Below are 27,753 nucleotides of genomic sequence, written 5' to 3' on the forward strand. Positions count from 1 at the left end.
TTGATTTATCAACAATCACTTCCATAAGCTTTTGAGTTTTAAATTTTTCTCCCCCTCCCTCCCCACCTCCTTCCCCAAGATGGCATACAATCTGATATAGCCTCTACATATACATTCCTATTAAACATATCTTCACATTAGTCATGTTGTAAAGAAGAATTTGACCCAGTAGAAGGAACCACCAGAAAGAGGAAACAAACAAAGCAGAAGAAAAAAAAAGCAAATAGTATGCTTCGATCTGCGTTCAAACTCTGTAGTTCTTTCTTTGGATGCGGATAGCATTTTCCATCATAAGACTTTTGGAGATGTCTTTAGGTCTTTGCATTGCTGAGAAGGGCTAAGTCTGTCAAAGTTAGTCATCTCACAACGTGGCTGTTACTGTATACAACATTCTCCTGGTTGTGCTCATTTCATTTGGCATCAGTCCATACAGGTCTTTTCCGGGTTTTTCTGAAGTCCACCTGTTCATCATTTCTTATAGCACAATAGTATTCCATTACATTCATATATCACAGCTTGTTCAGCCATTCCCCAGTTGATGGGCATTCCTTCAATTTCCAATTCTTTGGGACCAAAAAAGAGCTGCTATAAATATTTTTATACAGGTAGATCCTTTTCCCATTTTTTAAAAATCTCTTTGGAATACAGCCCTAGAAGTGCTATTGCTGAGTCAAAGGGTATGCACATTTTTATAGCCCTTTGGGCAGAGTTCCAAATTGCTCTCCAGAATGTTTGGATCAGTTCACAGTTCTACCAGCAATGCATTAGTGTTCGAATTTTCCCACATCTTCTCCAGCATTTATCATTTTCTTGTTTTGTCATGTTGGCCAATCTGATAGCTGTGTTGTGGTACCTCAGAGTTGTTTTGATTTGCATTTCTCTAATCAATAGTGATTTAGAGCATTTTTTCATATGACTATAGATAGCTTTAATTTCTTCATCTGAGAACTGCCTGTTCATATCCTTTGACCATTTATCAGTTGGGGAATGACTTGTATTCTTATAAATTTAACTTAGTTCTCTATATATTTTAGAAAGAAGGCCCTTATCAGGTATCTCATATTTCTTTTGAGCTACTTCACTTCTGCTTTGCTCACAGCACCTTCTCTCATGAGGGCACACCATACTGAGCAGTCCTCTGTCAGTGTCTCCCATGTCATATAGTCAATTCCAAAGTTCTTAAGAAAGTGTCCTTGTGTCACTACCACTGTGTGAACCTTGCCCTGTGTTAGTTCTCCATAAAATAGTCTTTTTGGCAAGCCAGAGCCATCTGGATCCAGCAGCAAGAAAGAGCTTATTCCCTTCTATATACTTGATGAGCCTGGGATGCTGGTCTTCTTACTCAATCCATTTTCACTGGCTGCAAAAGGCCTTTATTATCCTTCTTAGTGCTAGTACCTTTTTTCTGAGATTACCATCAGTTTATCCTGTATATATCTTGTGTGTATATATATATATATATATATATATATATATATATATATATATATATATATATATATATATAGTTGTGTGCATATTGTCTCCCCCATTAGAATGTGAGCTCATTGAGGACAGGAACCATTTTTATCTTTATATATATAATACCAGTGCCTAACAGTACCAGGCACATAGTAAATGCTTAATCAGTGCTTCTTGGCTTGACTCCAAATTGCTATTTTTTCTAGTTTTATAATGGTGTTTTGAATGGCATGGCAGTAAATTTACAAATTAATTCAGGTAGTATCATTTTTATTATATTGGTAAAGCCCAAGCAGGCACAACCAGTTAATATTGCTCTGATTATTTACATGTGTTTATTTTTGTAAAGAGCGTTTTATAATTATATTAATATAAATCCTGTGTGTGTTTTGGTAGATGGATTCGCAGATATTTACCATATTCTGCATTTGTTTAGAATGGAACTTTTCTTTCTGTCTCTTGCTACTGGGTTTTGTTGATCACATACAGAAAGATTGATGATTTGGTGGATTTTTTTTATAGCCTACTTTTCTGACATTAGGAATTGTTGCTGTTAATTTGTAGCTGCTCCATAGTTAAACTATTATCATCTGTAAAAATTGGTATTTTTTTTCCTCTGCCATTCCCCAAAATTCATTTTCTTGTTTTGTTACTATAGCTTGTATTTCTAGAACTGCATCAAATTATAGTAGTGGATTGAACTTTATTTTGTTGTTGGTCATCTTATTTGGAAAAGCTTTTATCTAGATATAATTGACCTTATTAAGGGACCATTTATTCCTGTAATTTTAAAGGTCTTTTTTTTTTGACAGAAATAGGTGTTTTATCAAAAGCATTTTCTGCCTTTAATTATATAATCATATGGTTTTTATTGTTTTTTAGACAGCTAGGTGGCGCAGTGGATAGAGTGCTGGACCTGGAGTCAGAAAGACGCGAGTTCAAATCCAGCCTCAGACACTTACTAGCTGTGTGACCTTGGGCAAGTCACTTTATCTCTGTCTGCCCCAGTTTCCTCATCTGTAAAATGGGGATAATAATAGTGCTTATCTCCCAGGGTTATTATGAGGATCAAGTGAGTTAACATATGTAAAAGTGCTTTGCAAAGTTTAAAGTGGTGTGTGAATACTACCTATTTTTAAAAAGTTAACATAGCATATTATAGATATAGATATACTATATGTGTATATATACATGCATATATATGTATACATGCGCGTGTGTGCACCCCCCCACACACACATACACAGGTTCCCTAATCTTGAACTAATCCTGAATTCTTGGGTATAAATATAACTTGGTTACAAAATATAATCTTTAAAATACATTGTTTTAGCCTCTTTGCTAATATTTTATTTAATATTTTTGTGTTGCTGTTCTTTAGATTCTATACTTTTCTTCTGCTTTGTCTGTTATTAACTTGTCAAGATCATATTTGTTTCATAGAAGCAATTTGTTATGATTCCCTTTTTGCTCTGTTTTGGCAAACGATTTGTGTAATATTAGAAATTGTTCTTTGAAGATTTGATATAATTCATTGGTGAATCTGTCTGGTCCCAGGTCTTTTCTTTGGGAGTTCATTTATGGCTTGTTCATTTTCTTTTTCTGACAGTAGACTAATAGATGGTCTATTTTTATTTCTGATGATCTGGGTATTTTGTATTTTTGTAAATGTTCTTCCATTTCATACATATCTATTTTGTTAGCATATAATTCAGAAAAATAGTGTATGATTTCCTTTTCTCTTTGTTGAGAATTCTCTTGTTCATATTGGAAATTAGTTTCCTTTTTTATCATCAGGTTAGGTAACAGTTTTTTTTATTTCACTAAAAAAATTCCACCTCACTTTTATTTTTAATGATTTTTTGTGGGTAATTTGATTTTTTTTGCATTAATTTGTTGCTTTTTCCATTTTAAAAAAAATTTCTATGCTCAGTTCAATGGTCAGTCCTTTCTCTTTTGTTATGAAAGTGTTTTGAGATATAAATGTGACCCTTAAAATTCACATCCCTCCAATTCTTTTTGTTTCCTTTGTTATTTGTTTTGATGAAATTATGCATGAATTATGAGTGAAGGTAGAGAAAATTGCGCAACCTTTCTATCTGGGTCCACTACAGATTTTTGTTACATAATCTTAACTGGGCTTTCACTGCTACAAGTCAGTCCTTCTGTACCTGCTTTATGAACTCACTATCCAGCTCTCCATAGCTCTTCCAAACCTTTTAATCCCTTCTCAAACCTCCCATGGCTCCTTTTCCCCCAACCCTCTCAGCTGATAACCTTCCCTCCTATTTCATAGAAAAAATTAAGACCATTCACTGTGAGCTCTTCCCTTCTTCCTCACCTTCTATCACTCAGATACCTTCATTCATGTCTCATATGATGAGGTGGTTTTATACCTTACCAAGGCTAACCTCTCTACCTACTCAAGAGATCTCATTCCATCCGTCCCCTCTGTCATCCTCACTCTTATCACTTATTTTCCATTTCTCTTTGTTAATTGGCTCATTTCCTATTGTCTCCAAATTTTCACATTTCCCCCCATCCTGAAAAATCCTTCACTTGATCCTTACGTCTCCACTGTCTATATCTCTTCTTCCTTTTACCTAAAATCGTCGAAAAAGGTCTGCAATAGGTGCTCCTACATTCCAGCTTTCAACTTTTATCATTCCACCAAAACTTCTTTCTTCAGAATTACTGATGACCTCTTAGTTGTCAAATCCCATGTCCTTTTTCTCAGTCCTCATTCTTTTTGACCTCTCTACAGCCTTTGATTCTATTGATCATTCTCTTCTCCTTGATACTCTTTTCTCTCTAGCCACCTTCTGTCTTTCTAGTCTTGTCACATCTTACTCCCCTCCATATGTATTTTGATCCAGTGACACAGGCTCTTGGCTGTTCCACAAACAAGACACTCCATCTCTTGGCTCTGGGCATTTTCCCTGGCTGATCCTTCTCAATGCCTCCTACTGCCTTCCTGGCAGTAGGAGTCCCAGCTAAAATCCTGTCTTTTACAGGAAGATTTTCTCAACCCCATTTAATTCTAGTGCCTTCCCTCTGTTAATTGTTTTCTATTTATCCTGTATATAACTTGTGTGCATATATTTGTTTGCATGTTGTCTCCCCTATTATTGTGAAGTCAGGGTCTGTCTTTTGCCTTTTCTCGTGTCCCCAATGCTTAACACAGTGCCTGGTACATAGTAGACACTTCATATATTTTTATTAATTGATTTATATTTTGAATCACCAGTCTTTAAGATTAAATTATTTAGTCTCCCATTTAATTTTGAATTCTTAAGAGGATTATTTTATCACTAAAGTATGTACTTAATATTTTGACTTTTCTTAATTTGTTTGTAGTTTTAGTGCCCTAGCATGTCATTTTTATAAATGTGTCTTTCATAATTGATGAATATGAACAGTCCTTTCTATTTCTACTTAGTGATTATCCAAGATCTACCTTATCTGTACTATTAGAATTTTATTCAGATCTTTAACTTCTGTCTTATTTTTTGTTAGTTTTTTCCAAGTCCAAAAAGGGATCATTGAGGTCCTCAATTCTTAGTGTTTTTCTTTTTCTCCATGTAATTCAATTAAATTTTCTTTCATATACTTAGATCCTGAACTGTTTGGTGCCTGTATATTAAATGTTGATATTATTAGTTCTCTCTGGTATATTTGAGCATAATGTAATTTTCTTGTTTATCTTTTAACTATGTTCATTTTTATTCCTTGTCTGAGATCATGATTATCATTTTGATTTCATCTGAAGCACAATGAAATATACTCTTAACTTTTCATTTTAATTCAGTCTGTGTTTCCAGTGTATTTATTATAAACAACATATATTGGATTCTGCTTTCTAATCCATTCTACTATCTTCTTATATTTTATCCCATTCATTTTGATGGCTATAACTGAATTTCCCCTTGTATATTTTCCCTGTTGCTCCCTTGTCCTCTTTTTGAAGAAGGTAATAAACAAAAATAGTGTGATCAGCACAGGTGATCTCTAAACTGATGTGCTCCTACTCTACTGTTCCTGCTCTGTTCATTTAGTTCAGAACTTGCCCACAGTTTTTTTTAAAGATAAAGTTTTAATTTATGTTTTCTTTTTTTATATCACTGTAATATCCCACGTAACCCCTCTCCCCCAGCCATCCCATATGACAAATAGTATTTTTTTTAAGAAAGGGGGAAAAAGTTAACACAACTAATGGAAATACATCAAAAAAGTCTGAAAATGTGCATCATGTAGCACCTATTCCCGCCTTGACAAAGGGGTAGGTTGAGGTTGTGTATAATTTTGTTATGTTTACTTTTGATTTTTTGATGTATCATTTCTATTTACGGTTTTGTAGTTACTGTGTACTGTTGAATTTATTGTATTTCTACACAAACTTTGTATATGTTCAACCCTCCTTTGTCTGGTTGAGATAAGAGTAAGGTTTATGAGATGCCTGTTTTCTTCACCCCATCCTCTGTGTTTGTATACTCTTCTTCTCATGCACTCCATTTATATGAACTAGCAGGTTTCCCTCCTGTCTTCCTTGTTTCTTCCCTAGTGTCTTTTCCCCCCTTCCTTTTCTTTCATCTTAAAACCATTAAAACAAATGAAAACTTCCTCTAGGCTTTGTGCTTGTCTTTATTAAGTTCCTCTTTTACACAGGAATGCCAAGTTTTAAAGGCATACTTGTCTCTTCTCCCCTTATGTAAATAGTTTTATCAGCTTGTAGTCCCTTCTGATTGCTCAGATGGTGTTGCCCTTCTTGGTTTGTCTTTATTCTTGTGTTTGTATTTAAGATTATGCTGTTTCCTGCAAGGCACGTTATTGATGATTGTATGCTAAAAGCTTACATGCTAAAACCCGAGGATAGAAAAAGAGGCAAAAGATGCCTCAGTTCTTGGTTTGAGATTTGGGGCCAAGGTCAGATCCCAATCATCTCCTCCCTCTGCCTCCCTTACACACTTTTAGTTGTGGTAATCAGGCCTTGTTTGCTCCTGTCCTCACAAGTAATGCTTCCTGAGCTAGCTTAGGGGTGGCTCAGTGGATAGAGCCTTGGGCTTGGAATCACAAAGACCTGAGTTCGGATTTGATGTCAGACACTTAACTAGTTCTGTGACCCTTGCGCAAGTCACTTAACCTCTCTTTAACTCAGTTTCCTCATCTGTAAAATGAAGAAAATAACAGCTTCTACCTCATAGGATTTTTCTAAGAATCAAATGAGATAATATTTGTAAAGTGCTTAGTACAGCGCTTGGTATGTAGTAGGCACTATATAAATGTAGTAGTATTAGTTTTATTATTATTAATAATTATTGTTGCTTTCTTTTTGTGCAGACCTACGTTGGATGGAAGAGCTTACTATTGTTTCTCTTTGGGAATCTTGATCATTTATTTAATATGATGGAGAGAGTGTGTGTGTGTGTGTGTGTGTGTGTGTGTGTGTGTGTGTGTGTGTATGTCTGCATGCATGTATGTATGTGTCAGGGAGCTGGGCCTTAGGTACTTTTTAGAATTGTAGAATGTTATCATCAGAAAGGATTTCAAGTCATTTTAGCTATTTTTTATGTTTTCTGGATGCTGAAACATAAACGTGTTTGTATTAACTTTAATCATGATCACTTCTTAAGCTCCTTAACTTAGTGTTGGAAGACTATTATGTTCATACAGTTTTTTGGAGATTCCTAAATGGTCTTACTAGAAGTTGTTAATTTTTTTTTTTTTTACAGTTTTGGTATATGAATTCAATATATGCTGTTCTGTTTAAGAGTACTTATTTTTTTTAAAGTAGTAACAAGCAAATTTTATTTCCTTTCATTATATTTTGTTTCTATGTCACCTTTATTTTTTGTTTTATATAAATGTTTTCCCTACCCAGAGTGTCATATATTATAATAAAGAATAAAGAAGAGGAAACAAAAAAAGCAGATCAGCAGAAGATAGTTAGTTCTGAGCATGTGCAGTGTTCCACATCTGTAATCCCCTAAACTTGCAAAGTAGAGAGTTCAAACTTTATTATCATTACAGAGTGTTTGATTTCTATTTTAATTGTTGTTCTTTCCATATTTAGTTTTCTTGGTTTTGTTTACTTCACTTTATTTTAGTTCATCTAAGTTTTCACTTTCGTTGTTTCTTATGACAGGAATATTCCTTCACATTTACAATTTACCATGATTTGTTTAGTCTCCATTGATAGCATCTTTTTTGTTTTTAGTTCTTTGCTACTACAAGTGATTCTGTGAATATTTTATTGTCCATTAGACTTAAGTTTGACTTGTTCTTAGTATAATTCCCAAATGCTTTCTAGAATAGTTGGATGAATTCATAGTTCCACTAACAAGGCATTCATGTCCCTATCTTTTAGTAACCTTTCCAACTTAGACTCTTATTTCTTAGCATTTTTGCTAATTTTCTGGAAATAAGGTAAAACCTTAGAATTATTTTGATTTGTATTCCTCCTAGTAGTGTTTTGTAACAATCTTATGTTACAATCGTATATTCTTTTGAGAGTGATTTCTTCATATCCTTTGATCATTTATCCACTGGGGGATGGGTTTTTGTCTTGTACATTCATGTTCTTCCATCAGATGCTTATGAAATTCTTATGCAAAAAATTTTTTCTTAATATTTACTTTTTTATTCTGGTTGCACTGATTTTTTGTTAATGTAAAAGCGAATTTTACTTAAATAAAATTTATCTTATTTATTTAGTATTTTACACCTCTAAAAGTGCTTTTATATGTGTTCTCACTTATTTTACTTATAGTTTTCTTGTGATTCAGGTAGTACAAAGGAGGTACCTTGACCCATTTCATATAATTAATAAGTGAAGGAGACAGGATTTCAACCAGTTAATTCCTAGAGAAATTCCTAAGAAAGACTTGGGTTTGAATACCGTTTCAGATAGCCATGTGACTATGTCCAAGCCATGTATTCTCTTTGAACCTCATGTCCACCTCTGTAAAAGAGGTATAAAAGCACCTGCTTCTTAGCATTGTTAGGAGAATTAATGAAAAGTGTTTTGCAGTCTTAAGATGTTACATAAATATGAGCTGTTATGTTTTTTCTTATTATTTTAAGTAGTGTCAGGCTTCTTTCTGTAGGAGATATGATAACAAAAACAAGACTTGTGTTCTTTGATCCACAGAAGAAAATGTTGTATTTTCTACTTTATACAACCAATCTCACTTTGTGTGGGTATTTTGTGGTTGAATGGTCTAATGAGGAAAGTGAGCCCTTAAGTCAGGTATATCAGCCTGGTGCTGCTGTGCTTGGTGTTGTTGGAGAAATTACTTAACCACTTTCTGTTTGTTTCTTTATCTATAAAATAATGACTCAAGCCATTTCTTCAGAGTAACACACTGAGGTAGGGATAGAGGTAAGAAGATTTTTCCCCTTCTGAGAGAGAGAAGGACATTGAGACTCAGGTGAAGTACCTTTGTAACAGAATTGTACAACTGGTGTCAGATGATAAGAATGTCCTGGCTTCTTAGAGAACCATATGAAATTGTATATAAAAACATTTAGTTTATGTTTAAGGAAAATGTAAGATGAAAGGTGGTATTACTGTTTTTTAAAAGGGTAGGTTTATGACTTGGGATATCATATTGTATGAAGTCTTCCAAACTTCTTCACATTTGACTTTCTACCCTGCATTGGGTAAAATGAATTGTTGAAGTTAGTTATACAATTTAGTAATAATTTTGAACTTTTAAGCATTATTTCATCTAAACATTAATATATGTTTTCAACTAGGAAGAGGTAAAACTTTTTAATGAGCTTTTTAACGTTGTGTGTGTGTGTGTGTGTGTGTGTGTGTGTGTGTGTGTGTTTAAGGTCTCTCAACCAAACTATAGAACTTGTCACAGTCATATTTAGTAATAGAGAGAGTTCCAATCTTTAAGACTGAAGTTTCACTTCATTCAGGTATCAGTTATGGCATCATTTTGGATTTCTTACTTTTCAAATCATAGTATGGGGTCTTTTTGTAGCTATTAACCATATTGCTTTTTGCCTTAGGTTTTTATTCACTATTTGGGCCAGAAAAAAAGATCACATTTTTTTTTTATTGCTTCCTACAGGCCAGCCCTCCTGAACTCTATATTGAAAGATTTAACTTAGCACTTGGACAATATATGGGAGCATTGCAGAGCATTGTGCCTCTTTTCATATATATGGTAAGTTTATGCTATTAAAAAAACGACCCTGAGGAGAATATATGAACTAGAACCATAATCTGATCAATGAGACAATACCCTTTGAGATATTTGTGACATTTTTCTGTCTTTTTTCCCGTTTTTGAAATTGCTGTAAAGTAACAGCTCCAGGATTTAGGATAAGCCATATAATAATCTGGTAACAACACTTGAATATCTTTTAAAATCTTGATTTCTCTTCTCAAGGAGTTTAAAGTCTAGTTAAAGAGGTAAAACTCGTAGAGTAACTAATAATACCAGACAGCACATGCCAAGTATCAAATGAGGGGTATAGTCAAACTGCTATATAGTAAGGAGAGTTTATATGTTGTTCCTGCCCCATTAGTTGATGGGTCATAGTTGCATCTTTTTCTTGGTTATGTTTTGTAATCTGTTGGGATGTCAGACCTTGCTCATTTAAGTTACAGTTGTCAACATGATTTGGGCAGTGAGATATTTTAATTAACCAACTTCTCAGGCAAATAAGGGATGTATATGCCACATATATAATATAAATTTTAAAAACTGCTGCAGAATATATAACCTTTTTTTAGTGCAAGTACTCATTCCATCAATTTAGATCACAGCTGCTGTTGCTGGTTGTTTACATTATGAATTTATATTCAGACTAAATAAAATATACAAATATAAGTTGTATTATAAGCAAAAATGATGACTAATAGGGGCTTTGTTAGTAGAATGCTGAATGAACTAGGGTGGTATTTCCTTTGTAAGAAGGTGGGTCAAATAAAATCTTTTTTAAAATTCCTCTTTTTGCAGTCCATAAAGATGCATTTATTCATTCCTGTTAAAGAAGTGACATTAACTGTTTCTGTGTGAATGATTGGATAGCATTTATCCCTTAGTGAAATGTCAGCTTTGGGGGGAAAAGGCTTATCACCTGTTTTTTTATTTTTTAAGTACCTCATAGGCACCTTATTTAGGAGAAGTTAGTTATTTTGGGTTGTAGTGATATTGGGAGTTAAAGTAATAACTGTATTGCTGTGAACATACTTTTATTTTCATAAATTAAACTCCTTTTCTCTTGACATTTCCACTATAGAGAGTGTAGATTAGAAGTAGATTGTAGGGATAGAGGATATTTCTGGGTGAGAGAATTGAGAATGAGTAGATGTTAAAACTTAATTTCAAAGTCTGTTGTGTACATAAATTGACAGTGGCTGGGTGTTACAAATAAAATATGATAACTTATAGCTCTAAGATCTATTTGATCTAAGATCATACAATTATATCTTGCTTTTTAAAACTATGAATAATAAGTATTAAACTTATTGTCTCATTATGATGAAGAAAGATTTAGTGTCTGTATGTTAATCAGGGTGTGTTGTATAATACTTCATTGTACCTATCTTTCATTGATATGGGTAATCCTTCCAGTGTTTCAAATCTCAACCCATCTGTCCTTCTAAAATTGTATGATTCTTGTCCATATCTTCATGTACATTTTTAATGCAGGGGGAGGGGATGTCCATGCACAGTGTTGGAGGCCATACTCTTGATCTCTTAACATTTTGTGGTGAAACTCGTGGTTATCTCTTGCTCTTGATAATGACTAGACCATTTCTTTTTCCAGTCATAGCCCTTTGATATTTGTCATGGTGGTTTGTGAATAGGGAGTCTATTTAGTATTTTAGAAGAGCAAATATTGTAAGCATTTAAGTTATTCTGTGGAATATAGTGTTTTTTGTTTGAGGTACCACATGTACTCACTAGTTTTGTAACTTTTCTGTTACAATCAGAACAGTGTATTCCCACTACTGAGTAGTAACATCAAAGTTTAGTGCCTTGAAACTTAAAATTTTAATTGTGTAATAACTCAGAAGTGAAAATAAATCATATATATTGAAAAGATTTTCCTTTCGGACTTCTGTAAGTAGAATGGTTTCATTTCTTATTGCTGTTCACATTAGTGGGGGCAGCTAGGTGGCACGGTGGATATAACACCGGCCCTGGATCAGGAAGACCAGAGTTCAAATTTGGCCTCAGACATATAACATTTACTAGCCATGTGACCCAGGGCAAGTCATTTAACCCCCATTGCCTAACCAAAAAACAAAATAAAAACAAATAAAGAGTATACACATTAGTGTGACAGATACCTTGTTTACTTCAAAGGATGAAAATGCTTGTACAACTAAATAATGTTTTCTTTAAATTTTTATTTGAACAACAATGGAAAAGTTTTATTTAAGATGCTTATTAATTTGGCTAATATGGAAATGGTTTACATAATTGCACGTGTATAACTTATATCCGATTGCTTACTGTCTCAGGGAGAAGGGAGGGGAAGGAAAGAGGGAAGAAGGAATAGAATTTGGAACTCAAAACTTTAAGTAAAAATGTTTTTAAAAAATTGGAAAAAAAGATTTGCATTAATTTAATTTTAAAAATCAACCTGAAGCTATGCTTCACTAACTTTGTATTTCTGGACATTAAATTTTCATCTGAAAGAAAGCCAATTGTAAATTTTTTTTGGTTTAAAAAATTTATTTGTTTTAATTAGCTGAGATATGCCCTTTACTTTCCTACACCAACTTTACCCCCATCCCCGAATTGAGAACACAAGAAAAACAAAACTCATTACAAACACATAGAGTTAATCAAAACAGATTTCCACATTGGCCATATCATAAAAAAAAAAAGTTCTCATTCTGCATTTGTATCCATTACCTCTGTTATCTGGAAATGGGTAACATTTTTCATCATTAAACCGTATTATGCTGATGAGAGTTCAACACTGCTATTGCATCACATTTATATATGTCATAACTTGTTCAACCATTCTGCGTTTATGTGCATCCTCGCAGATTCCCATTCTTTTCTACTTCAGAAAGAACTGTCAGTATTTTTGTACATCCCTTAGAATTTGTTTTGCTCAGGACTAATTGTTCCCTTCATCTGCCCTCCTTCTAAATCTCCCTTCACACCTTCTCTTCTTTTCTCTCCTGTTCATCTATTGAGTAAAATGTATTTCTGTGCCATTTGTATGTGAGTGTACGGTTGCATGTAAGTATATATTCTTTCTTCTTTTGACCAATTCAAGAGAGTGAGGTTCAAGTGTTAGCTGTTTTCCTTACTTCCCTCTCTTTGTTTGTATAGATGTCTATTTGTATACCCTGTTTATGTGAGATAATTTTCCTTAACCTTCCTTTCTCCTTCTCCCTAGTATATTCCTCTTCACCTTTCTTTCTATTCTTTACTTAATGTCATCAAGACAAAACAGAACCACTCTCAGGCCTTGTCTAATTGGACTTCCTGTCTGAACTCTGGTGATGATAGGGTGCAGAGGGGGCATATGTTATCATGTCCCCATATTTGAATGTAAGCAGTTTATTCTCATGTAGTCCTTTGTCATTATTCATTCATATTACCTTTTTAAAGCCACTGTAATTTTAAATCGAGAGAGGTATGTATGTGAGGTTGATTTGACTTATTTTAGAGAATCATGCAGTTTAAAGTTGGAAAGGATGTTATAACTCGTCTGTTTCAACTCCATCGTTTTGTAGGTGAGACAGTAGAGGCCTAGAGAAAGGAACTGTCTTACCCAAGTTGTGGCAGGCTGGAATTGGAACCTATGTCTTCTAATGCCAAACCTGGAGTTCCTCCTATTCCAGTCTGCCTCTTACGTACTCAGTAATAAGATACTTTTAGTGGTGTTTGTATAGTGTAAAGTAGCTGAGTCCCTAAACTATGAATAAAAACATAGAATGGATACTGCATAATGTTTTGTCCTTTTATTAATGAAACTCATTAACAGGTATTCATTCGAACACGTTACCTGATGTATGTCACCTGGTTAAGTATAATTTAGTATTCTTTTGGAGTCAGTCAGTAAACATTTGTTAAGCACTTGGGAATAAAAGAAAAGCAAAAAGCAGTCCCTGATCTCAAGGCACTCATAGTCAGAATAGTGTCCCAAGCCCAGAGAGGAGAGAATATCAAGGAAAAGAGGGTATTTGATAGTGTTAAAGGCTGCAGAAAGGTCAAGAAAGATGAAAACTGAGAAAAAGCCATCAGATTTGGCCACTAAGAGATCGTTAGTAAGTTTGCAGAAAGTGGTTTCAGTTAAATGATGAGGTCAGAATCCAGACTGTAAAGAAGAGAGTGAGAGCAGAGCAAGTGGAGGCACTTGTCCTAAACAACCTTCTTAGTGAGTTTGGCCACAAAATGCAGGAGTTGGAAGGGACAGTAGCTCATTGAGAAGGAGGGATCAAGTGAAGGGAAACAGGCATGTTTGTAGGCAGTAGGAAAGCAGGCAGTAAACAGGAAAAGCATGAAGATAAATGAGATTGGTAATGATAAGACAGTCTTAAAAGAAAACGGGATGGAATGCGGTCACTTGTGAACAAGAGAGGATTTTACCTTGGAGGCAAGGAGAAGAGCAGCCACCTCATGTGAGATGGTGAAGGCACCTGTTGGTTGAGGAGGGGAGAGAAAAAAAGCTATCACCAAATGATCTCAATTTTTTCAGTGAAATATGAGGGAAGTTTCTCAGCCAAGAGGGTTGGAAAGAGGGAACCATGGGAGGTTTGAGGAGAGAGGAAAAGGTTTGGAAACCCTTGCTGTGGTGAGTGGGATGGTGAGTCAGGTTGGTGTCAAAGGGCTGCTTGGTGAAAGTTAGGTCCAATTGAGATTATGTAACACAGATTTGTAGTGGACCTGTGTAGCATGGTTTTATAATTTTCTCTACTTTTGTTCAACAGCAGGAGGAGTAAAGGGAGTGATGGTGAAAGTAATTCAAGTCTAAGGGTAGGTGAGGCCAGATTGATGATAAGGTGGCAAGGGACTTGAGAGGAGAGGACCATGTACTATGGATTTGGTTCTCCAGGATGTCAAAATGGAAATGGGAAAAAATGTAGCCAGTGCAGGGGTGATGGCCTGGAAAAGAAAGAAGTAAAGGACAGAGGGTTTGGACATCATAGTGAGGACAAAGACCAGAGTTTGGAGTTGCAAGGTAGAAGGGGAGAAGTAGAATGAAAACAGTGAATCAGATAAGGGAATTTCAGAGTTCAGAAACATTGCAGTTTTATATGATGGCAAAATCAAGAGTATGACCAGCTATTTTTGTAGCTGTGAGTGAGTGAGAATTCTGAACAACTTGTGCTACGTGATTAAACTGTAATGATACTGGACCGAGGAGCTATCAGAATGCTTCCATTTAAAAGTAGTAAGAAGCGAAAAAGAGAATGATAGAAAAGAAGGGAAAGACCAGTGAATTCAGGGATTGGCTAAATATGTAAATCTCAACTTTTCTACTTAGTGTCTTTGTGGTTTAGACAAGTCACTTGACTTCACTAGACCTCAGTTTCCTCATCTGTGAAATGAAGATATGGACTAGATTTTTTTTTGAGATTCTTTTGAGCTATAAATCCTTTGAAGCTGTGATAATGTTTTATGTTCAATGCCTTTTATTAGTACTTAGTAGCAAACTGTAGCATATACTAATTATGGTTATAATTGCCAATATTCTTTAGAGAAGAATGTGTTACTCTTTGTTCTGTGGAAGAACAAACGATTACAATTTGAGCTTTTTCTGCAAACCAAGAGGTGACAGTTTCCCCATTTTGGAATTTACAATTTTAAATATTCTCAAACTGTAGACAAACGTCACAGTCAAATTAAGCAAGATAAGTCTTAGGAACAATATTAAATTAAAAATTAAATTAAAACATTTTTGTTTTCATAAAACAGTCCAGTCCCTCTTTCTGATTACTCACTGTAAGAGTTTTCCTTTGTACCTCACCAAAGATGATCTAGAGATACTTGCATGAACTGAAGAATCAAAGATTTCTCCTTAATATAATTGTTACTCTAATTTGGTCAAGGCATGGAGAGAGAGGGTGCTGCTCTTACATGAATCAGTCAAGAACTTCTTGCTTTTGCGGAGTCACCCTTGAAAAAGATGAGCACAATTTTTCCTAGAAGTTTGATTTAAGTATTGATAAGGTTTCTTAATTCAGATTGGGATCAAAGATTTTAGACTAATATATTATCTGAAGAGATGGGAGGGAGATAGAGAACAGAATGGGGGAGAGAGAAAAGAATCCACTCTGTATCTTCAGTTCTTTTTCTAAATTTTGTTGTAACAGCAAAGTTAAATTAGTTAAGCCCAGGTCAGATACTGTACTAAACTCTTGCATCCCTGGCTCCCTTCTCTCCTCTAATGCAGTTTTTTAAATGAATGGTTGGAAAGTTACAACTTCTTCCCTTATTTTCTCCTCTACTGAGAAGTCTTCATTTCTACTTGCCTTGGTTCTGTGAAATTGACTGTGAAACAGAATCGACAACATTATTTAACTTAAAAATTTGTGGGTTTTAGCATTATTTCATAAAATTGGACAAAGTTATACCTTTAAAACAAAGATGACTTTGATATTTGTGGTGGAAACTATTTTTAGAGATTTGGTACCCCTTACTACTTAAAAGTAAAAATGTTATTAGCATTTTAGTGAATCACTTCATTGGAATGATTATTTGCTTCTAAATGTTATTTTTTAATCTTACTTTCCAGAATAAATTTTACATAGAAACCAAGCTTAACAGAGACTTAAAAGATGATCTTATAAAGCTGTTTACGGAACATGTTGCAGAAAAGCACATTTACAGCCTAATGCGTAAGTAAATATGTTTACCTTTTGAAAGTTGAGGAGGCTTTAAAATTATTCTGGCAAAGGTTTCTGGTTCAAACTAAATCTTTTGAAAGAATCATGCTTTCATGATTATCATTTACTTTATTTCTGAAAACTGATAATACTTTTGGCATTGAAGGTACAAAAAGAATAGTATTGTATTGTCTTAAAACTGCATAAAACTAAGTCATATAAATTAGCATATAACATGAAAATGCATAGTGGATTTTATTTTAAAATATCTGGGCATAGTTTTTATTTTTTGTCTGATTTAATACCCAGACTTGACTTTAATGGTCAGTTCATAAACATTCTATTTAGCTTTTCTTTTTGTATTTCATTTTATTTCATGCAGCCTCATCACTCATTAAGAAATTTCTTTAATGTTAAATGGTGATATAAATATACTATGAATAGAGATGAAAGGGGATAATTTTAGAAAGCAGTGCATTATTTTTTCATAGCATTTGGGTAATACCTGACTTTTATATAGCGCTTTAAATCTTTTATCTCATTTACAAAAGCCCTGTGAGGTAGTACAGATATTATCTCCATTTTTGCCGAGGAGAAAACTGAAGCAAAGAGGCTAAGTGACGTGCTAAAAATCACACAGTAAAAAAATGTTAGGGGAAGGAGTTTTACATCTGGTAAATAACTATCTCCCTCAGCTCCTTTTACACAGTATGTATTCAGATGAATAAATGTTTGAATGAATCCACTGTGTAAAGCTAAATGGTGAGAGAGTATTGGGAATCACTGACATCTTTGGAGGTTGTATATAACTAACATGCAAAAAACAATTTGTGAAGGTAAAAGGTAGAAGTTATCTGTATCTTTTATTTAATTCCTGAGAAATCATAGAATCATTTTAGATGCCTAGGATTTTAAAAGAATACCATCTGTTTTTTAAAAACTTGAACAGATGTTTTAAAACATTTCATGTGTTAGTATTCTGGCTATTAATTAATAAGTATTCCCTAGACTGTTGATATTTTCATGTTTTTTCCTTGGTATAATGGTATATATAGCATGTTGAAAATCTACACTGCCAAAATCCTACAGAGAAGTTATACCATCTGACAAAAAAGTTACTTATTTTGTAGATATCCGTTTGTATTTGGCAATAACTAGGAAAACAATTTCGTTTTGCTCATTTATCACAGCTCTAGGGAATTTCAGAGATTTTAGAAGTTTAGGTCAAATGAATAAAAGGTTTCTTTGCTTATTATCATTTACATGACGCTAAAGAGATGAAAAAGAAAGGCTTCTGGTCTTCCAAAAAAGGATGGGCATTAGTTGAGTGTACCCACTTACTCAAGGGGGAATATAGCAAGTAACTCCATGAATATTTTTAAATCCCATGAATGGATAGCAACTACTGGTCAGCTATGGGATAGGACATTTTGTTGTATTTTACTTTACTTTGTTGTATCTACTTTACTCTAAAGCATCTATCTGCTCATTGACTTCACCTAGTGAATGTAGGAAGTGCCAGAAGGTTTATTTTCCACTACCTGCCTATACATTTTAAATATTTTTTCCCAGTGTTAAGGAAGATGTTGCTCTTCTGTTGACCACCTATTTTGTGTAGTTTTGTTATTTGAATACTTATGCAGGTATAATTGCTATTTTCATGTTGGGGAGGAGAGATTGGTCAGATTTCTTATTATGATGATTTTCAGTGAATACATGAGTCTGTTCATAAATCTGTGGGTTTTCTGAGAACACTCATGTCACCTAATATAGGGCATAAAAGTTTTATAGAAATGGTCTGTTCTCTAGGAGTGATCATTCCTTTGGTCTGCCGAGTTACATTACATTTTTTACTCTGTCAAAGTGCCCAGGAAGGAAAAGGTGACCAGATCCTCAAATTCAAGGTCTATAAAGAATCTAAACAATAGTGATGTAGTTATGTTTTGTTAACTTTTCTAACAAAAAAAAAAACAACACCAAAAACAGAAACAAAACCTCATGGTTTATGGACCTAAACTCCAGTTTATCAGTTTCTTCCTACCAGCTGATCTATAAACCTCTCTTTAGAAATGGAAATATAAAACATTTCCCAGTCCTTCCACACTCACTGAGCTGGTAGACACCCTCTTTTCTCCAGTGAAAAGTGGATTATCATGTCAACTGAGTGGCACTTTGTCTTGTACTATGAGGTTTTTATAGAAGACCTGGTCATTGAAGGCATATTGCCATGTGCAGAAAATATTCATGACTAAATGCCAAAGCTGAACCTGTGATTTGTAGAGAGGAATTATTTCATGAATAATTCCAAACACTGACCTTTGATTGCAGGTATAAAAATATTCTGTTAGGTACCTGTAGTACAATTATTTGAATACCTGATGGAGTAGAATAAAACATACCTTCTTCTGGCTGATATAAAAATCGTATTCTCCTTTGAAAGAAAATAGTTATTTTGGTTTCAACTAGAAATACGCTTTAGGAACTAAGGTCATTATAAGCCAAAAGAAGCTACATTGTGATACTGTTTGGGGAATAAGCAAGCTAAGCTAAACATGCAAAGGTTTTGGTTAGCTAATTTCAGAAAGTGTCTCAGGAGATGAGTGTTTTGATTTGCAAAGAGATTAATGTTAGTTTGCACATCAAAATTAGCAAAATAGTTTACTTGAAGAGAAATATGAGATGGGAAGGGGATGGGGAGAGGGAGGGAGGGAGGGAGGGACAGGCAAAAAGAGAATTGGTATCTTTTTAAAATAAGTTTGTCCTTGAAGAGGAATAATGTTAGACAAAAGTTCACAGTTCCTCTTTGATAATCATCAGTGATAATAACAGCTTCCATTATGTTAACTTTAAGTATAAGTTACATAAGCATTGAGGCTACAAAGTACTTTCATATTTACTCCATTTTATTATAACATCATGAGCTCATAATTGCGAAGTGCTTCCTCTCTCCCACTTTCCTATCACCTTGGGAAGTAAATAATGCAATTAGTATTCCCATTTTATAAATATGAGAACTGAGGTCAGATGACTTAGCTAACAGAGGTTGTATACATACTTAAGTGTTGCAGCCAGCTTTTCAATCTAGGTTCTTTGACTCCAGTACTCTTTCCTATACCACACTGTGATCTTTTTTTACTGAAAAAAAAAAATCTGTCTCTGTCTCCTCTCTCTCTCTCTCTCTCTCTCTCTCTCTCTCTGTGTGTGTGTATATATATATAGATCACTCTTACGTATATTTTGTTTTTCTTATGTTAAAAGAGCCATCAGTTAAATTTATTTCTGTTTCTTAACTTGTGCTTATCCCAAAGCTTTCAAATTTGCCTAGCACAATGTATTTTGAGGTGTGTAGTATCTACATCTAGATGTTTATGTTACTTGACAACACAACTGAGGCATTTACCTTTGCCTTTACTGAAACATTGGGTTGAGTAATGAGAATTTACTGACAGCAGTGCTTATTGAATGCCTCTAATGATTGCACTAGGATTATCTTGAAGTTTTTGGGAGCCTTTAGATATGACTTAAAATCTGGCATTTAATTTAAATATTCTAAAGTAAAAGAGAACGTGCAGCAGTGCATCTCTAGTGTATATAGAATTCATCTTCTTGACAATTTGTTATTAATAAATTTGGATATAAATGTAAAAGCTGTTACAGCATTAAATATAGTCAAGATTTTTTCCAGATGAAATTAGAATTAAATGAGTAATGCATATTGATGATGATATGCCTCATTAGGTCAAATTTAAGTTTAACTAGCTGAACATTTTTTAAATAATGAAAGATTAAGTTTGTCAAAAGAATTTTCTCATATCTCTCATGGAAATACTTCTCATTTTAAAAAGTTGCATAAACTATGATCCTGTTGTGCTTATTGGTTATGAAGGAATTTGGCTTGGTAAAACAAAACACAACCTTACAGGATCTTTTGCAAGATATCTTCCATCCATGCAACAAAACAATTTAGATTTCTTAGAAAATGTAACAATAGAAATAATCCTGTTCAGTGACCTGATAATAAACATCAGGTGAGGCATAAAACAGGGAGACTTATTCTAACCCAAGGTATTTACCATTGTGATGAGAGAGATCTGGCCTTCACAGTCCAAGTTAAGGAGGGATAATCACTGGGTTGTGAAGTCCTCCAGATTCCTGTCTTTGGATAGTACTGTGCTGGTTGCATCAAATATATAGCCTCCTGGAAGAAATCTGTAACCATTCAAAGAAGTTTGGCCTGTTCATCCAGATAGGAAAGACCAAGTGAATGAAGAACTTCTTGTGCAGGCCTGATGTATTGCTTACATATCAACATGTATTTTGATAGATGCCTTATAGAGTTTGTTCAACAAATAAGAGGAGGAGAGCAGACTGGATTACTTTAGGGGAATTGCTAAGCTTTTTTTACCATTTACAAAACTTCTTATAAAGGCAAAGGCCCATATTTTTAATACTAACGTTTTACTGATCTTGCTATATGGCATGGAAAACTAAAAAGGAATATCACACAGAGGGCAATATAGGGGCGGATGGTGCCTGCAAGCACATAACAAGTGAGAAACTCTGACAGATAGGAGTAAAAGATGTCTTTAGAGAATTGCATGACCAGAAGTGAAGTCTGGTCACATAACAAGGGGGTGTGTGGGTCAGATAAGCAGCAGTTGTGTTCCATTGTTACCCTGTGGGGAAAGAGTAAGGCCTCCAACAAATTGGATGAACTCTCTTTGTCAACCTTTCTTGAGCCATGGACCTGAGTAACATGAAATAGGCAGATGTGGATGGATTGTAATCTATCTTGGAATGAATTCCCTAATCAATGAGATCATAGATCCATTTGAGTATTTATGTACAAATGAAGAATTATTTTCTGTAACTTTATATCAGACGATAGTAAAATTCTGCTATTGACTTATTTGAAAGACTTTAGCTATAAATAACAGTGACCATAAATTTAAAAAAATTAACATTATCGATTCACATGTAGTATCTGCCAAAAAATTACTTAGAGCTTACTAAACCTTAATGGAAAAATAGTAAAAATTTGTATCTATTAGTGATTGGTTATCTAGAGTAATCTGATAATTTTTATAATGAATAAGTGTTAATGAATCTCAGTGAATCCTTAGTGACAAAAAGAAAACTCATTTTCATTTGGAATTATTAAAGCAGCTCAGTTATCAGCCCTACTGCCATGTTTAGAATAAACTCAAACCGTTGCAATCCAGAAATTTTATTTTTCTGAGTGTTTCCTTGTCAGGATTTATTGACTTCACTTACCAGAAATATTTCTCTTATGGAAAGGTAAGGGTTAGTGACCTTATTGAGTTTAGAGAACATTCTACTGCCTCAATGAAAATGTTTGATTTAGCAATTTAATGGAAGCACTTAGAAGTTCATTCATTATGGTAACATGAACGGTGTCAATATTCAAATGTGATATGTGCTAGAATGTGTAGGAATTGAGTTATTTCCATTAGACATTCCCACAGACTCTCGTGTTTACTAGTAAGCCAGAAATTACTATCTCTAGTTATATGTAGATCTTTTGTAGAAATTTTGATAAGGTTTTCTTAGAGAAGCAAGTGAAACTGGAAGGTCATAAACAGCAGTCTTGGGGACTAGTAAGGGTTTTAGCCTTTGTAACCATTTTTTTCTTTTTTATTTCAGCTTTACTTTTAGAAGCCCAGTCAACACCATTTCAAATAACACCTTCAACTATGGCAAATATTGTGAAAGGCCTGTATACACTTAGACCAGGTAAACATTACCTTTTTTCCTTTGAAAAGGGTTGCAGAGATTGAGGGTCAGCCTCAACCAAGAGTGAAATGGCTTAATTTTTAAAAAAAATTAAATGTGTATTTTAAATCTTCTCCTCTATGAAGGTTAATAGTATGACATTTAATTGTGTCAATTTAATTTACCACTTTATAGATTGTTCTAATGGTAGTATTAGCTATTGTGTATATGGCGCTTTTAAGGTTTGCATATGTTACCTCACGTGATCCTCACAACAACCTTGGGGGGTGGTTGCTATTATTAAATCCTCATTTTGGAGATGAGAAAACTAAGGCTTTTAAAAAGTTAAGTGCGGGCAGCTAGGTAATGCAATGGTTAGAGCATTGACTCTGGAGTCAGGAGGACCCGAGTTCAGATTTGACCTCAGACATTTACTAGTTGTGTGACCCTGGGCAAGTCACTTAACCACAATTGCACCCCCCCCCCCCAAATAAAAGAAAGTTAAGTGTCAAATAGAAGCCACAGTTCTGAAGTAACTGCTTTGAAAAGATTTGAAGTTTTCAATGCTTCTTTTGGGAGTGCATGCTCTTCTAGTGTACCTGTCTTGAAATAAGAGCAGCACAAGTATGAAGGAAACCCCAAGAGACTTTCTTGTCCAGATAGAATTTAACAGATATTTTAAAGGAGCTTACCGTGCCCAGAATACCGTACTAGTCATAAGGGGAAATGCGAAGTGGATAAAACATGGCTCCTGATGTTATAGGATTTAGTGGCAGGATGGACTAATAGGTAGAGTGCTGTCATTATTTGGGCAGATCTGGATAGTCAACATTTATTGGTTATCAAACCCAGTAACCCAGAATCAATCTGAAGCTCGCTCGGTTTCACCTCTGTAAAATAAGGGTATTCACAGGGCTGTTTGTAAGGGTGTGAAATATAGAATTGTTCACCCCCTTATTTTATACATAAAGAAATTAAGACGTAATTTTGACTTGCCTAGGGTCACACGGGGTGGTGAATTACCAAAGGAATTTGAAACCAAATCTAGTTCTCCCCCTACTCTACCACAAAATATAAGTTCCATAGTATGGCATTCAAGCCCTATTAAAATGTTTCCAGTATACCTTTCTACATTATTTCATATTATTCGCTTTCATGTGTGATACATTCCAGCCAAAGTGGACTCTTTGCTCTTCCTGAACTTGACATTATCTCCTGTCTCTGCGTTCGTATCATGCATCACCATGACTAAAATGCTCTCTTTTCTGAGATCAGCCTCTCAGAATCCAAGACTCATTTTAGGTGCAACCTTTTCCACATCACCTCAGTGGTTAGTTTCTTCTTCATATTACTTTGTGTAGTATACTTTTCTGTATGTGTATTGTGTCCTCCTAATAGAGTGTAAACTCCTTGAGGTTGGGGACTTTTTAGTTTTTGTTTTTGCATCCCTAGTGCTGAGCCTGGAGTCAAATCCTGCCTTAGACACTGACTAGCTGTGTGATCCTGACCAAAGTTACTTAACCAGTTTGCCTCAGTTTCTTCATCTGTAAAACAAGGAAAATATAGTACTCAGGGTTATTATGAAGATCAAATGAGATGATTGCAAAGTGCTTGGCAGAGTTAACTTGCACATAATAAGTGCTACATAAATGTTAGTCATCATCATCATTATTATATTATTCATGGGCACTTAGTATTTATTGAATTTGAGTATAAGATATATTGATATGAGTATGCCCTCCAAAAAGACTGAAACATACTATGTTTCTTCAAGTTCAATCTATTTTGGAGAGGTTACTTAGAGGCCAAGAATATTCATAAAACAGACTTCAAGGACTTAGTGAGTGTATCACAATGGCCTAGCTTCTTCCAACTTACGCTTCCTTGAAGTAAGACAGACTCTGAAGGTTGTGGGTTTCCCTTCATTGGGAGGTTTTCAGGCAAAGGCTGAATGACTGCTTATTCAGTGTAAAACCTAGGAGACTGTCTTTTGTTATGATTTGGACTAGATATTCACAGATATATTGTCCCGCTTCAATTCGTGAGAGGAGAAGGGAAGTCTTCTTCTTGGGAGAAGAGGAGCAGGCAAGGCTTCCTGGAAGAAGCAGCATTTAAGTAAGGTCTTGAAAGATGGTAGTTTTTCACCAGCAAAAATTGGGTTAGCCTGTGGAATGACAGGAGCAAAAGTACAAGTGTAGAGGAGTACAAGAAGATCCCTGGAGTCAGTGAGCAGTTAAACTAAATTATAAAATTAGTAATGGGATATTAGCATGGGTTGAGATTGAAATAAAGGTGATAATCTGGCAGATATGGACAGTCTTGAATATCAGATTGAGAAGTTTTGAATCATTGTTCCATCTGAATGGAAAACATCCCAAGCCATTCCTTCTCTTAGTTTAAAAACAACAACAACACAACTTTAAAAAATACTCTCTAGGAACAGTTTCTTAATGTTTCTTTGGATGAGTCTGTAAAACATTTAATAGCTATTTGTAAATTGGTAAAATGCCGTACCCATCTAATTTAGTTTTAATTACTGTATTTCTATTGAGGATTCTAAGGAAAGTTTCTTCTGTAATCAGCCAATGAAGCCTGTCAAGGTTGATGTAAAATAGGACTGCCCCTCCCCCATTCCTAATTTCCTAGAAATTCCTAATGCCCATACACAATTATGAATACCAGTGGTTCCCTAGTTGTTTACAAAGCTTAATGTGAAGTATTAGAAATTTGTGTCAGGTTTTTACTAGGTTATATACCTGAAAATTTTTGACCAGAAGTTCCTGAGTAATCTATTACCTATCTTATTGAACTCAATTGGAGCTTTTTTAATTAAACAGTAGTGCTAAACAGAGCTCATGTGATTTCTAAGGGTTAGCCTATGAATAATGTTTTCATGTTGGATGGCAACCAGGTCCTTTATGGCATTTTGGAGTTCTGTATACTGAATAGACAGCTTTATTGGGTGTGGCTTTTATCACAAATAATGAAGAGAATCTTAGAATAAATAGAGGTAATCTCTTAGGGTAAAAAGAAATGTTGGTGAATATTTTTTTAAAAGTTATTTTATCTAGGCTGGAGCACTAGTAATAGAATTCATAATGTTGTGAAAAGAACTTGATATTCAAGAATTGACCTGTTAAACAGTTTTTTTTTCTTTTTCATTTAGACAACCTTTGCTATTCTAGATATTTTCTGAGGGACGTATTTTTTGGCACCTTTATGTTACTAGCAATAGCCATTATGGAGGGTGTCTTGAAAATGTTTAAAAAGTTTAGAAGTTAAATATAGTTTTAAGATTTGATAGCTTAAAAATTGCGCTTTAAGACTTTTAGGAACCCTGTATTTCTGTTTTATTGAGGAGTTTGTATTGTACTGTACTCATCTCAAAAAGATTAGGTTCCTAAAAAAGACATGATTTGTGGTTTAATAACCCAGCATTTGACTGTTACCATTACTTACCACATTGTACCTATTTTCTTTTAGCATTTTGGGGAGTGAGGGAAGGTCTGCACTTAAGATTTAATTGGTAAAAGGAACTTAAGATGAACCAGATTCCTCTACCTATACTGATTAGTAACTATTCTTAGATATATGTTGTCTTGAATTGTCTGAGGGCAATGGAGAAGTTAAGAGTCATACAGTCAGAGGGAAGACTTGAACTCAGGACTTTCTGACTTCAAGCCTTATTTTCTGTCCCCTGGGGCACACTGCTTCTTTCTTTCATCTTAAACTCCCCAGAGCACCTAAAAGTTCTTTCTTCTTTAGTAGAAATGGAGATAAATTTTAACTAACAGTGGCTTAAAATAGCGTTACTATGTTCTGAGATGAGGGAGATCTTTTATTTTCTGTGAAAAAGTTATAGAGTTCTAAATACAGGGCATTGTGTTTTATATATATATATGCATAAAATAATTTTCGATGATTGGGGTAGGAAGAGAGGAGATGTGAATTTTCCTTCTAGATAGGTGAACAAAAACTCTCTTTAACTTCTGTCTAGTTCACATCCTTCCAGCCATCCTAGAATATGTGACTGTGCATACAGGCAGCTAGGGGGCATAGCAGATAGAGTGCCAGGCCTGGAGTCAGGAAGACATGAGTTCAAATTCAACCTTAGACACTTATTAGCTGTGTGATCTTGGGCAAGTCACTTAACTCTGTTTTCCTTAGTTTCCTCATCTGTAAAATGAGCTAGAGAAGGAAATGGCAAACCAGTATTGATGCCAAGAAAACTCCAAATGGGGTCACGAACAGTTGGACACAACTGAACAGCAGCAATTGTGCCTGTACCACTCCTCCACCCCTTTTTACCTCTTACACTTAATCTGTAAGCAGTTAACAAATTGGTACTACCACTGGTAATAGAAAGGGAACAATAGCCTCCTTCCCTGTGTCTCCACTCAAAATCCCTGTGACTGCCTAGAACAGAAATTTCTTCCCTGGGAACCATTCCCATAAGGTGTCCTTGTTGCTACTAAAATTCCCACAGCATTTTGAGCATCTTTACCACACTCTATTTTGTTCCATACTTATTTGTGTGTTTTATATTCACCTGCTCCTGGAGGGTAGTGACAGTATTATTCATCTTTGGCAGCTTACGTGGCTTACATACAGTAGATAGTCAAGTTTTAAAATTTAGTAGTAGAGATCTTTTAATGATATATTTTTTTTCTTTTGAAGTTTACTTTGGTATAAATTTTGCTTTTCAAAGAAAATAAACTCCCAAACTCTTCATTCCACTTAATTTTTCTTTTTTTTCCTCCTTTCACAGAGTGGGTTCAGATGGCACCAGCTTTATTTTCTAAGTTCATCCCAAACATACTCCCACCTGCCGTGGAATCAGAGCTTCAGCAATATGCAGCTCAAGATCAGAAACTCCAGAGAGACCTTTTACAAAACGGATTTGCAAGGTATGTTGAGTTATGCTTCAGTACCAGCTCTCATAAGCTAGGGCTACAGCTGAAGGAAAACCTTTTTAGTAGTTTGGTCAGTGTTAACATGGGTTTCCACAAGATAGGAGAACATTTATAACATTAAAATAGGGGATGGGTTGGGTCCATGGCAGGGTTATATAAGAGATTTTATTGCATTATGTGAAGTTCTATAGTAGAGATTCTTTACCTGGAGTCTGTGAATATGCTTTTTAAATAGTGTGATGACTGTATTTCAGTGTAATTGGTTTCCTTTGCATTCCTTTATATTTTATTTTCTGCATACAAAAAATTCTGAAAAGGGACCCATAGATTTAACTAGACTTCTAAAGGGGTTCATGTCACAAAAAGATCAAGAGCCCCTATTTTAGAGATTTCCTAGAGTAGGAATTCTTAGAAGGGAAGATACTTTTTACCCTTACAGCCTTTACACTGCCCCCACTCCCAAATTGTAAAAATTGGGTGGGGTAGATGATTACTTTTGGACCTTTGCATTTCTAAATAGACAACATTTTAATCAAATTGAGTTATGTGAAATATAATTTTATTAGTCCTAAGCTAACAAAGCATGTGTAGGGTGCTTTTTTTTAAAGGTATTTACATGTTTTTTTTTTCCCCTGGAAAATTTTCCTTTAGAATTTTCAGAAATTTTTTGCATCTAGTTGACCATATCTTATTATTTCTTAAGCATATTTTTTGAGTGATATACACCCCTTTTGCTAAAGTGCCATACTGTACTTTATTTTTAAAGTTGAAGTAAATGAAAATTATCTGAATTTTGACATCCATTGAAAAAATTGGAGATTCCCTAAC

At 34.6% G+C, this 27,753-nt stretch overlaps 1 protein-coding gene across 2 annotated transcripts in view; it reads left to right on the forward strand.

Annotated features, from left to right (window-relative positions):
• The window catches only part of CACUL1 (CDK2 associated cullin domain 1), an 86,387-nt gene that overhangs the window by 47,028 nt on the left and 11,606 nt on the right, over nucleotides 1-27,753 (forward strand). For both annotated transcript variants that reach the window (XM_020988196.2, XM_020988198.2), the window contains exons 4-7: nucleotides 9,543-9,638; nucleotides 16,189-16,291; nucleotides 21,944-22,033; nucleotides 26,781-26,919. In XM_020988196.2, the coding sequence (XP_020843855.1) occupies nucleotides 9,543-9,638; nucleotides 16,189-16,291; nucleotides 21,944-22,033; nucleotides 26,781-26,919 (428 nt within the window). The remainder of the gene's footprint in view (nucleotides 1-9,542; nucleotides 9,639-16,188; nucleotides 16,292-21,943; nucleotides 22,034-26,780; nucleotides 26,920-27,753) is intronic.

The sequence above is a fragment of the Phascolarctos cinereus genome, unplaced genomic scaffold (assembly GCF_003287225.1).
Source record: "Phascolarctos cinereus isolate Bilbo 61053 unplaced genomic scaffold, phaCin_HiC Scaffold_3;HRSCAF=262, whole genome shotgun sequence".
Lineage (NCBI taxonomy): Eukaryota > Metazoa > Chordata > Mammalia > Diprotodontia > Phascolarctidae > Phascolarctos > Phascolarctos cinereus.